General features: G+C 34.1%; 1 protein-coding gene across 2 annotated transcripts in view; it reads right to left on the bottom strand.

Annotated features, from left to right (window-relative positions):
* LOC117104952 (cryptochrome-1-like) overlaps positions 1-13,457 on the bottom strand; it is a 40,279-nt gene that overhangs the window by 17,137 nt on the left and 9,685 nt on the right. For both annotated transcript variants that reach the window (XM_033245912.1, XM_033245911.1), the window contains 7 exons: positions 11,747-11,855; positions 9,324-9,466; positions 8,204-8,388; positions 7,928-8,016; positions 6,266-6,406; positions 5,862-6,032; positions 4,182-4,322 (listed from right to left, as the gene is read on the bottom strand). In XM_033245912.1, coding sequence (XP_033101803.1) covers positions 4,182-4,322; positions 5,862-6,032; positions 6,266-6,406; positions 7,928-8,016; positions 8,204-8,388; positions 9,324-9,466; positions 11,747-11,855 — 979 coding nt within the window. The remainder of the gene's footprint in view (positions 1-4,181; positions 4,323-5,861; positions 6,033-6,265; positions 6,407-7,927; positions 8,017-8,203; positions 8,389-9,323; positions 9,467-11,746; positions 11,856-13,457) is intronic.

Below are 13,457 nucleotides of genomic sequence, written 5' to 3'. Positions count from 1 at the left end.
AAGATGTTTTACGATTCAGATGAGAAAAATGAACAAGAAGGCATTTGACATAATAGAAAAAGAGTACCTATTTCGTACTTAATACTTTTAACTTTGGTGAATCATTCAGTAAATGGTGCACAGCCTTCCTTAGTAACTGAAACAACTACATAATTAGCAATGGATTCTTGTCTAAGTTAACTTGAGGGGATTCTAGCTTTGGCATTTTTTACAATAATGCATTAGTGTATTACGCAGTTGCATTCTGTTCTAATCAATCAATTTTAGTAACAGTGATGATGGAAGCTAACGTTAGCAATTCAATGATGTCACTGAGCAGACTCTGATTAATTTAGGTTCTTAATTTCTCTATTACTGAATATATATGGCTTTGTTGATGATACCCTTCTGAGGAGAACACCATAAAATCTGTATTCCGTCACATGAATATTTAGATGTTCTGTAGTTTCTTCAAATTTTCTGTCCATCCAGCGTTTGTCATTATCAAGAACTTTGATTAGTCTAGCTAGGAATAATAACAGTTGTGAGCGTATGATCAAAAGCTACTGTCTGTCATCACTGTTAGATGCTTCAATAAGTTCTTTCTAACCATTGCGCTAATTCACAGTTCAAGTAGCTGAAGTCACTGGTTGGCTAATACTTTTAAATATTTTTTATGGCGTTCATATTTTCGTCAACATAATAGTGGTGATTTATTGAAAAAGATAGTAATAAGAATGTTCCAAGTTACTACTGCAGTGTGGCCGTTTTTTTTTCCTCCGTTTTCCTCCTTAGTCCAAAATACTGCAAATATACTAAGGAACTAGGATTATTGTAAGAGATCTTACCATGGAAGATTCGTCCAATGTCAGCTTTGAAATATTTGTCTAAAATGCGTTTATAAGCTCCACTCAGTTGTAGTTGGCATAATGTGCAAGCTCAAAGACCGTCCTGCCAGTCAGCAGTTCAGCAAAAAAAAGGTCTAGCTCATAGTAAAATCATCCACTTACAGTTGTAAATATAGAAATTAAATATCAGAGAATCAGCAGTTTGAAAGCTATATTACACCCAGAATTACAAAATACTCAGTACAAGACAAAAATATGACACCAAAATAGAAATAATAGAGCTAAAATTTGCAGTAAAATGGTGGCACAGCGGCATCCACAAGAGCGCCAACAAAACAAACATAACACAAAAAAGGTAAAAAAGTAAAGCAATGACAAAAGACATGCTGTTACCGACTTTTATCTATACATGTTTATTTTCCAGGTTCATTTCTTTAATCTTATACAAACATTTTTATTTTGTTACCCAAGAAGCTTGTACGCTGACTCAATGAAGCGTGTCCACGCGTAGCTATATGTAGTCAGGATCATGAACATACAGACACCAGAATATGTAATATACTGTTCTTGCTTTCTTCCTCTTTTAAAACTTCATACAAAAATACAACAGGTAATACAAAGAAAAAAACAGAAAAAGTAAACGAAAAAGGAAAGAGAGGGAAAGAAAATACAACTGTTAGCTTCAGGCCGACAGGAAAAAAGTTATCAGGAAATAATTTAACTTGGAATAATGGTAAGTATACAGCGAGGTTTCCTTATTCCAGTTTTCTTTATACATAGTCTAATAATAGAGAAATGTAATGGAAAATGACGATTAGTGGCTAAGTAATAGCTTCGGTAAATTTACAATTAGTTAATATACTAATATAATTTTGATTTTTAACATAGTCGTGCATGTTTTTACTTCTATAAAAGAAACTACACATCAAAAGAATGCGAATAATGATCATACTTGATTATTAATTCCAACAAATGAGGAGGCTATCAATATATCGGAGCATTTTAATTACTTTAAATTACTATTTCAAAAATTATTTTGATATTTCAAGCTCAGTAACTGCAATATATTTAAGGTTTGGCTGCCAAGAGATAGTTGCAGATTCTTGAATTCCCCTTTCACTGGTTTTAGATTTTGTACCCTGTAATTGCAAGTAAGATAGTGATACTCTTAAATGGTAAAATGACTAGAAGACACCCCATTTCGCCCTTTGTAAAGGCACAGATAAATTTTTATTATTCTATGGATAGTCAATTACAGGCACCATTGAAGTCTTCCATTTCGAATAAAATTTTAGCGGGTATAAGAAACCAAATACTAAAGTTCTAATGAATTTGCGTTAATACGTACTAAGGATGCAGTTAAAATGGATTACACCAATAATACAATAAACACCATTGTTGAATTTTGTTTTTCTGGCTATCTTACAGTTTTCTACTAAAGTTGTACACATATAACACAATAACTGTTAAAACCAGTGGTGATTCCAGTAACTTGGTCACAGCCGCGGGGTGGTTATGGGCTACATTTTATATAGGGTGCTTTTTTGCTACAATAAAACAACGAACTGCAATCACTATAACTTTTTGTTGAATCAGCAAATTAATTTATATTTTAGGGCAGGCGCCATTAACGGATAATTTAAACTCTGCTGAAAGTATAGCCTCTCATGTATTTTACCATACAAATATATTCACAAACAAATGGGAAAATTTTATTGCTGCAGTTACTTTTGTTTTGTGGTTGTTTAAACTTCAAAAGAAAAAAAATTATACATCTGAATTAATTAAATACATCATTATATTTCTTGTTTACAAAGCATTAACTATGTTAGCTTATATCAATAGTTATTCTACTAAATAATTTAGTGTCTATTCTGAAGAAAAATAACTAAACCTACCTGAATTGCAATAACAGTGATATCAGTAGTGTAACCCAACTTAACTGCACGATACAAACATAAAAAACACAGAAATTTATGGAAAGAGAAACACGTAGCTTGAAAATTCCGAAGACGTTACCACCTCCCCCTGGTCTCCGGCCGATAAAGCACCTGTGGGAGGCGAGCTTCTGAAATGGCTTAACAAAAGATCTGGTGATTAGCGCTTGATCAAAGAGAAGAGAGGAATAAGGAAGGAAGCTTGAGGGAAAGAGGGTTGATAGAAGGCTTGAGAAGGAAAATATAGAAAATTATTATTTAAAAAGAACAAAATAAAATTATTCATAAGTATCAATTGTCATTGCTTTTTCAGTCTTTTAACATATTGTTTCATTAAATACTTCTACAGAGAAGAGCACTGCATAGTTTTTTAAATCAATATTAATAATTATTTGTATTTTGTTAATTCTGAAGAAAAATCCAATTCTAATATATTTTGGATTTGATTTTAAATTAACATATACACTCAGCTTTGTAAATCTAATTTCACATTTGAAACTGTTATTGGCTAATATTGACTTGCATTGATTGATATTGACCAACACTGACAGCATTCGCCGACAATGACTGGATGTCCAAAAAAGTTACTGAAGCCAAAAATGATGCCAAATATGATGTCAAAATCAGCAAAAACCAAATGCAGAGAATGTATCGCTGATAAACAAAATCAAAGTTTCTTCTTGGTTGGTAGTCGGTTCGTGTATATGTTAATTCTTATGAGTTAATCTTCTTTATTAAACTTCTGTGAATCTTTGCTTCTTCACTTTCAAATTTTGCATAATACAAAATGATTGAGGACGTTGATGGTTAACTTGAAAACATATCAATCATATTAGCTGATCCAACAAAACAGGAGACCTGATTGAGAAATGAAAAAAATATCCCACATCTCCACTGGGAATTAAACTTGAGCTATCATATACAACAGGCTGTACTTGCTTCTTTTGACCTAACCAAGCCATATGTGTATCACACCAAATTCAAAACCCAGTAGTGAAGTTGCTCTTTTTTCATTCTCGCGCATATGCACACAAAAAGACTACAGGTTCTTTTTGTGTTGTTACATGCTGATCAGAAATCCTTGTCTGGACAGCTTGGTGTGTGTGTGTGTGTGGTGTTGCTTGTGTGTGTGTGTATGAAAAAACATTTTGCATGTGAGCATATATGAACATATAATTTATATATATGTATATATATGCACGCACACAAATTTCAAATACTTACACACACATCTACATAAAATTATGCACACACTCACACACACATAATATACACTAAATGTTGATGTACTTGTGTTTATATGTGTATAACAATGATGCATACATACACAAGCACACATATATTTAGTGCATACACATTTATGTATAAATATTTAGACACAGATAGCAATGGAATGAAAATGAAGTCGATAATTTACCTTCATGCCTTCCTCCCAGCTAACCCATAGATCACCCCGAGTAAGGAAGCATCCGACAGCATGGCGTGCTATCGAATGGATCCAGCCTTCTTGTCGTAGCTGAGTCATAATGGCATCAATCCAGGGAAAACCAGTTTTGGCCTGCAAAAGACAAAAACCATTTAACATTAATCTGGGCATTTTGGTCATCCTAATATTTTTCTTCCTAGAACTTACTGGTAACTAAACTACTAAATCCTTTCCGAGCCACTGTGGCTCATAGGGCTGGAGCTTATCCCCAGTTTCTGTAGTGTGAAGCGGATTAGAGCTGTACTCCCCCTGGACGGGACACTAGTCTGTCGCAGGTTAGTTCCCAGCAGTTTGCTGGTACCTATTGATACAGCTGGGTGGACTGAAGCAATGTAGCTAAAGTGCCTTGCCCAAGGACACAAGCGAATCTGCACAGCGGAGACTAGAAATCCCAACGTTACAATTGAAATCCCAAACCTCAAGCACTGCGCTGCGCAAAACTGCCGCTACAAAACTTATTGATAAACCAAACGTAACTATATATGATTCGTCATGGCAATTTGATTAAAAAGAAATACCTTTTAACGTTTTGGTGTCAATTTTTCAACTATATTCGTAGCATTTATTACTTATTTTTTCTCGATCTTGTTGAATTTCACTTTTTTTTTATTTTGAAAATGCCACTTCATGAAAGTTAACAATGTTCAGCGTTACTAACATAGATTATAAGAATTTTAGCAATATATCAAACATTTTGTAGAAATTGAATTGGAACAGTGAACAAACCGGATCTTCAAAAAAACCTATCAAACTTTACCCATCTATCTCGTCGAATACAAGATAGACCTATGCTACGTGAATGACATGGCCACTAGTGTTAGTAGGAAATCATTGCTTTATGCCGACGACAGTGACTTGCTTGTATCGGAAAATTCTCAGCGTTTATTGCTGATACATTGACTTAAGAGTTAGCTTCTTGTAGACTATGGATAATAGAAAATAAGCTCTTTCTTCAAATTGGCAAAACAGAAGCTATTCTGTTTGGGAGTATTGAATTAATCCTCAGAAAGTACTATAGAAAAGGCATAATTCCAATGTGCAGTCTTGCACATTGCAAGGCAGTCAACTCCTACACAACACATTGGGGAAGGCGGCTTGGCGCAGCGATTCCATCAGGTTGTGAACCTAGTTGTCAAGGGTTCAAACCACATGCTGACCATTCTCGGCCGGCCATGCTACAGTAGTTACCACAGCTTGGACTGTTGACGGGTTGTAAAGTGACTCTCGCTATGTTTCAGCCCTAGGTGTGAGCATTTCATGGCTTATAAATTAAATAAATGTATGTAATGTGGCAGCCTCTCCAAGATATACAAAAAACCCCCTTATTTAGGCGATAAAAGACAAATCAACGGCGACAATCTCTAAGAGTTTTTAATTTAATGTTGAGGGCCCAAACTTGTGCGACCCAGTACCCAGACAGCTTTTTCGTGAAATGGTCAGGCGAATATACCAATTTATATTGTGAATCCACATATTCACCAAGATGGTAAAATTAAGGAATTAGTAACACAAAAAAACCTGTGACATTTAGTTGAAATTTCTGAAGTTTTCTAATGTTACACCTCGATTTCACTTCTCTCAGTGTTCTTGTTTATTTGCAGTATAACTTACGCGAGCCCACTTATCTAACGCTTGCTTATTCTTGTCCCACGGAATCTTCACGCAGATTTGGTTGCCCATCATGCAGTCAAAATTTGGATTGTTGCAGGCTACAGTGTAGAAAAACTCTCGCCACAAGAGCTGCCCCTGCAGGGACAGTGGCACAGTCTTTGTTTTCCGAACCTAGAGGAAAGAATATAAATATATATATATTTATTTATTTATTCAACAACATTTCAAAAGCAGGCTCTTGCAGCAAAGATGACTCAATGAGACAGTACAATACACGCAAATATATAAACAGACCTAACTTGAATGATACATTGACATACATTTTATACGCAGTGAGGGTATTTTATTCATTGGTAGCTGCATTTTATTTTCCTGAAAAAATAGTACTACTATATTTTCCTTACCATCATAAATAGCTCAGATAACTTCCAGTAGAAGAGTCTTGACGACAAACAGCCAAATCGTAAGTAAGGAGTGAGTCCTGTCTGAGATGCCATGAGAGAAACTGGAGTCATTTTAGGTGATTCAAAGTTAGCAATCCATGCCTAGAGTTAATACATAGATAAAGTTTTATTGTTATATTGTATAACATGATCCAATTAAGATTGTTTTTAGATATTTAAACGTTATGTCATTAATCATTTAATAATTTAAAATATTCAGAATTTCATACTATATTTATCATTTTGAACCTTTGTTAAATACAAAATCTTTGTTGATAGAGATATTATTTTATTTTATTCGCCAGTATGTATACCATTATTCAGTTGGAATTCAGGTTCTTGATGCTTATAATAAAAAAAAATGCAATTAGGCCTACAGTACATTAGAACAATTACAGGAATTATAATACATTAAAATTAAAAAGTCATTCATATTGGATGAAAAAAAAAATTGTAATACAGACAATAATATTTTCTTGTTTTCTTGTATATAAATAGGGGTGAAATCAAACAGTGGATTTGTATTTTTCTCATGTTTAAATCTACTGATAGAATATTTTGCAATATGTTTAAGTTGTTTATAAAAATCTGATAACATTCACAGATATTATAACTGGAAATAATGTCTAAAACAAAAATAAACATGTTTACCATATATTTTAAAGATCATATATTTTCTATTGAATCAACAGATTCATTGCAAAATAAGCTACAGAATGAATCTGAAACAAAGCCCATTTTGTTAATAGTACGTGTTGGGTAAACATTATGTAGAATCTTATAATTTGATACAAAAAAATATGCTAAAAGAAACTACTAAAATACTAAGTTGTTTCCAGATAGGTTTACATTGTGTTTGAAGAACATTTCAATGAGGACCAGCTGTTCAAAGTCCATCTTATACTCTGCACGTTACGTGAAAAATCGACAAAGAATGAAGTGAATCTTATACTACCATTGAAGAATTATTCCTTCGGCACGAAAGTTAGATTACCGCCGGTAGACATATTGTATGTAATGTGATGGTACCCCGCTCGTAGTTAATGGTATTTCCTATAAAGGACAGATTCATTATGTTTATGGGGCTCAGTCATTGGGTGTAAAATCAATTTCGAAGGATGAATGAGGTGGATAACCGGATGTCTGATGTGAGTTGTGAACTAGAAAACGTAAATTAAGTTTTTTGAACACCAACTTTACTGTAGATGATTTCCACGGTTACTGGAATGCAAAATAAATAAAACATAACTTTCCTTCCTTGTATATATTGTGATAAAAAGCGTCACCACCATGATCGATGGGTTAATTATTATGCCGAACTACAAATCCAATAGTTATCAAGTTGTAGGCAATGCAGTACGTTAGGAACCTGTCAGTGCTATTGTTAAACAACGTCAGGGCAGCGCTCTCTATATTCAGGTAGTTAATCGTCACTTTGAGAGGGGCACAATTTTAATAATAGATAAGTGAGTAGCACTTATTTTAATGCATACAATTGATATGCATTGACATTTAGTGGTTGGATCCACGCATTTTTTTGTCATATTTATCATTTTCATTATAAACTGTTTCTAAAAAAGTTTTGGATTTGCTTTAGAATAAATTCTTTTGTACCGGACATACCTTACGTTCCAAGTGTCTATCTAGACGTTTCTTAGCTTCCGTTTCTCCACCCTGCCAGCATACTGGTGGAATATTATCGGTGTCAAAACCTATAAATTGAAAGGTTTGTATTACATTCTTTAATAGGAGAACCTGTTGATAGTTTGGAGATTTTCACAGGCTCTTTACTAGCTAGACTCAAGATTATTATTATATAAGAGAAGAAACATCATGAATAAAAAATTACAAGTAGTGAAAATTAACAGCAAGAGGATAACACTCAAACACATAAATTACCTAGTTCCTCTAACGTTGGTACTCCGTATTTTTCATAGTGATCTAATTCGATGCCTCGTTCAATACCTTCCAATTGCTCAGTTGTAGGAGCAGGACAGGGATGTGGTGGAGGATCCATACCTGATATCAGAGTTTGAAATCGTTTGTAGGTTAACGGAGGTTCATTATCATTCAACGTAAGTATTCTGTTGAAAGAGAAGAATCAAAATAGTTAGAGAATTATTATTTGATAATATCACCATTATTATTAATATTAATAGTAAAATAATGATCATATCAAATTAATTATTATATATTAATGCTTGCGGTACACCACGTAGATAGTCCTGTAAAGAACTGTTTTTATTGGTTGAGAATATCTTGACATTTCAATTGAGTTGCTCCAATCGTCTTCGGGAGAATAATATCTGATATTATGTGATATTATCTAATATGCTTGTGTACCACAAGCCCTAATGTATATTATAACTTCGCCATGTAAACCTTCAAACAAAATTTATTATTATGTATATCGTCCACACATCCAACAGAAAGCAGAGTAATTGTGTCAACGTATGGGTTTTGGGAGAAAAATTGGGGATTTTTGTGAAGGAACTTGGGGAGTATAGTAGAAAGTAAGACGTGCTGTCTGGATGAATAAGGTGATATTTCAGCCCTGTCACACCCTTATAGAGTATTGAGTATAATTTTCAGCTCATAAAATGTCCTTACTTGATACTTGACATATGACAAAAATCTACCCATATGTTTTTAAGAAATTAAATGTAATACCAAATGAAAATAAAATATATGTTATATAATAGCACTGACACATCACTATTATAACTAATCAATAACAATAATGATGAAGCTGATTGAAGTTGTATTGAAAGGTGATAAGTTTTAAGGTACGTTTTTTTGGTTTAGTAGTAGAACAACTACACCAAATAATCTATTAGAAGGCACATGAAACGATTTAACAATGATGAAAATGTTAATAATGAAACAAAATGAAACGTACATACTCTATTAAATTTAGTCAAAAAAACCTTAACAAAATAATCTATTGGAAGCCACATGAAATTATTAAATATAACAATGACGAAAATGTTAATAATGAAACAAAATGAAGCGTACGTACTCCAATGGATCATACAAAGTATGAGAAATACATGAGATTACTTCCACGTTTGCTTCCGTTGCCATAGTTCTGATGGCTTGATCTCGCTTGCGAGCAAATGGCTCAGAATCGACTTCAAACGAGAGTCGGTTCACCTTCCATTCCTAAATATAATGAAAGAGCAAGAAAAATATTATAATCATAGTTCAATGCATGAAACTGGCAAGTTTCGTACCTTAAACGCTCTAAACATAAAGGATAGATCATACTGTAAAGATTTGCACTCAATCTTTACGTTTAGTAGTACGGACAATTAAATAAAAGATAATGACAAAAAAAAAACCACCCAAAAACAAATAGACATCATGGGATTCGAACCCGGGTTTCGGTAGTGTGGATAACATAAATCATTGTGAAATTAATGCTACTTCGTTACACTTCTTTGGCAAAACCCGTAAGCACATAAACACATGTCTATACGGCAGACAGTTAAACACTAGTGTTTCGTTCATTGTGCCAATGACCTTTGACCTCGTCCCTTCAAAATTTAGTCACTAACAAAAACTTTGGTCATGGAATATTGTGGCCGAGTTTGACCAGTTAGGCTGTTTTATAACTATAGTAGTTTTTCGTCCTTGACCTTTGACCCTGATCCTTCAAAATCTAATCATCTTTAAATTGTTGGTCATGGAACAGTGTGAATATGTTTGATATATTTATTCCCATTGATATATATTTTCCCCATTGTTTTTACAATAAATAGGCTTTATGTGTGTGTACATACATAAAAATTTAAAAAAATATGAGTAGTTGCACACGAATTTTTTTTCGATGAATCGATAAATCCCTAAAAGAAAGGGGGGTCCGGGGGTTCTCCCCCGTGAAAATTTTTGATTCCTAGAATGTGGAAATTAGTTTTCCCGACTTCTGAGGTGTCTTTTAATTACTTTTAAGTTCTTCAAAATTCAAGGTTTTCCCCCTCTTGAAAATCATTCAATGAATCAATGAACACCAAAGAAAAAGGGGGTCCGGGTTCCCCCGGAAAAATATCGATTTCTAGATGGCGGGAAATGAGCTTTCCTGACTTCTGAAATGTCATTTATAAATGACTTTTTAATTTCTTCAAAATTCAAGGTTTTCCCCTCTTGAAAACGGTCAGGTAAATTTTTCTCATTTTTTATTTTATGTGTGTATACACATAAACAAATGAGTAGTTGCATGCGTATACTTTTTTCCATGAATCGATTCCCTAGAAAATTGTGATTCTAGATGGCGGGAAATAAGCTTTTTCGACAAATCAGCTCACGGGTCCTGAAAACGTATGTATAGAATTCTTTTCTCCCCCTTTTTTTTTGGCCCAGGGGAGGGGTCAGGACCGATGACCCCCTCCCCCAGATCCGCCAAAGTGAATTGCGAGAAAATGTAACTCGGTCGGGGACTGGATAAACATTCTCTTTCCCATCCTTCTCCTCCTTCTTCCCTCTTTCTTTTCTTGCATTTCTTTCCGATCATACAAAAATCTCCAGACATTATATATTCATCTAGATGTGTATAAGAGACAGGCCATGTATTGTGCAGTTGTAGCGGTGGTGCGCAGAAACTGATCATTTTCAGTGGTTTGTAATCTGATTCAATGATAAATGGCTTTCCGAACACATAACTGTGAAATCGCTCACATCCGAGTTTGAGCAATTTGCAGAAAGTTGGTGCATCACTCATTTAATTGATTCATCGAGCGTCAAGTGCAGTAAAGAAAACGCTAAAGAAAGCTATCGAGTCAAAAGAAGACCTGCAACAGGCACTCTTGATACTCAGATCAACCCTAAATAATCGACAACAGACTCCCATCTCCTGCAAAAATCACGAACCAAAGAATCTAGAAATCGAGTATGCCTATGGGAATCTCTGGTAGCCATAGCGAAGTCGATAACGCACTAGTTGATCGTCAAGCAACGCAAAAACGCTATTATTTTTAAAACACACGATTCTCATACCTGTCAATTAAATATTTATTGTTCCTTACATACATAATGTTGAATCCATCTTTCAGTAAAGAAGATGCAATGATATAATCTGAGCATAGATATAATGTGTAGCGCCCCTATTGTTTAGGCAAAGTAAAGTAGGTTTTGATATTAAACCAGACGTTTGTACGGCATGTATACATGAAACAGTCAGCCATCTTGAGTTTTCACTGTGACAGGCTTATTAAAGTTTGAGTTTTACAGTTACCCAGTCGTCCTTCATTTTGTATAGTCATTTTCCCCCACTACTTATCATTACAAATTATACGCCAACATTCAGAAGCAACAAATATGTACAATTTTAGGTATATTTAAAATTTCTGCATGTCCTTCAGCGTTTGTAGACTACTTCATAATGTGGAAACATTTCCCTTACCTCTGTATTGGCTTAAAAATATATTTTAAGGTGCCTAGGCCTACCTTAAATATCTTAGGGAACACATCTGAAGGCTGCCCTCGAATCACAAATAAACGAGAATTTAGCTTCTTGAGATTTGAATCAAGGTCTTCGAGACACTGAAGCAAAAACCTGAAAAGACAATACCCTTTTTTATAACGTCACTTTAGTTTCCCCTTAGCGACACTACTTTCGCCTTAAGGTACTGTTTTTAACCTTCTTCATTGTTTTAGTTTCCCCTATGGATACTTCTAAGCTCCTATATACATATATATATATATATATATATATATATATATATATATATTTTAAAAAGGCAAATGGGAAATCCATAAAACAGCAAACGGCCACATAATGCAAAACTATTTAAAATTAAAACGGAACAGTAGAGAAAATCTAGTATTCTTATTATTATATCTCTATGGATGGTACACATACATAACTCTGCATTGCTGCGCCATCTTGTCAGCACTCTAGTTGTTTAATAGCTCTATGTGTACATTACACCCAAACACCGCAACGCTCGAGTTTCAAACATAGGGGTAACCATAGAGGTTTAATTAGAATTGTCTCTTTTTTAAAAGCCGAATTAAAGTGTTATCCAAGATTTTTTACAGGTATGTCAATATATAAATTAGAAACAAGCATATCTTCAACATCATACTATAATATATTAACATATTTATTATATAATAAAAATGATAATCATAATCATTATTTATTCATATTTTAGAGAACTAACCAGCAACATCATTATCAACAGCATCATTCATTATCATCAATAGCATCATCAGCATCATTACCGTGATTAAAAAAAAAAAAAAAAAAAAAAAAAAAAGCGGATGAATGTTTCATGTTTGATTTTGTGATAGGTCACATACATAACTCTGCATTGCTGCGCCATCTTGTCAGCACTCTAGTTGTTTAATAGCTCTATGTGTACATTACACCCAAACACCGCAACGCTCGAGTTTCAAACATAGGGGTAACCATAGCTGTACTGAACTTTCTGTGTAAATTGAGGTCGCAATTGCAAACGACGGCGCTTAGGCGAAATTTGATTGGCTGAATCTATGGCAGCCATCTTGGATGGTACACACACACAGCTCTGCGTATTTCGAACATCGAATACATTGCTGTTAGCGCTCTAGTATTCTTATTATATCTCTATGGCTAGCTCACGACGACCAGAGCCGCCGGCGATTTTTTTTTTCGTACGAAACATTTACATGAAACTCCACTCGGGCCGTCTCGGCTGAATCGACCCGAAAATCTCATTGCAGAATTCAGGAGGTCAAAAGGTCATCAACAGATAAACGTCTACAGAACAACGTCTGAGAGAACGTCGCTGTCTAATTTTTAAAAATACATTGATGTTACCATGTTAGTAATAAAATGACATAAAATATTTGATTAAGCTGCACGAGTAATGAAAAGTGTTATTTTAACTTGAGTTACATACTATGACAATTTTAATTTTTTAGTTAGGCCTGGGTTTTGCATAATTACCTAGGCCTACTAAAAAACTAAAAACGCTTTCTGGGAAAAGCACAAAGAGTAAGGAAAAGCGCGTTTTTCTTCATCTGATCAAATGAAACAGAATGACAGTTATTTTCAAATTAAGAGAAGAGCTGAGAATAGACAGCTCTAAAATACTGGATGCCATAAGACCTGCCAAAATGGCAAAACATCAAATGAATGTAAAAATGAGCTAGTTATTAATATTAGGCATAG

Source organism: Anneissia japonica, unplaced genomic scaffold, assembly GCF_011630105.1.
Source record: "Anneissia japonica isolate Jap-2015-1 unplaced genomic scaffold, ASM1163010v1 scaffold287834_len5846547_cov211, whole genome shotgun sequence".
Lineage (NCBI taxonomy): Eukaryota > Metazoa > Echinodermata > Crinoidea > Comatulida > Comatulidae > Anneissia > Anneissia japonica.
Note: the sequence above shows the minus strand (reverse complement) of the source record. Positions and strands in the feature narration are given on the sequence as shown.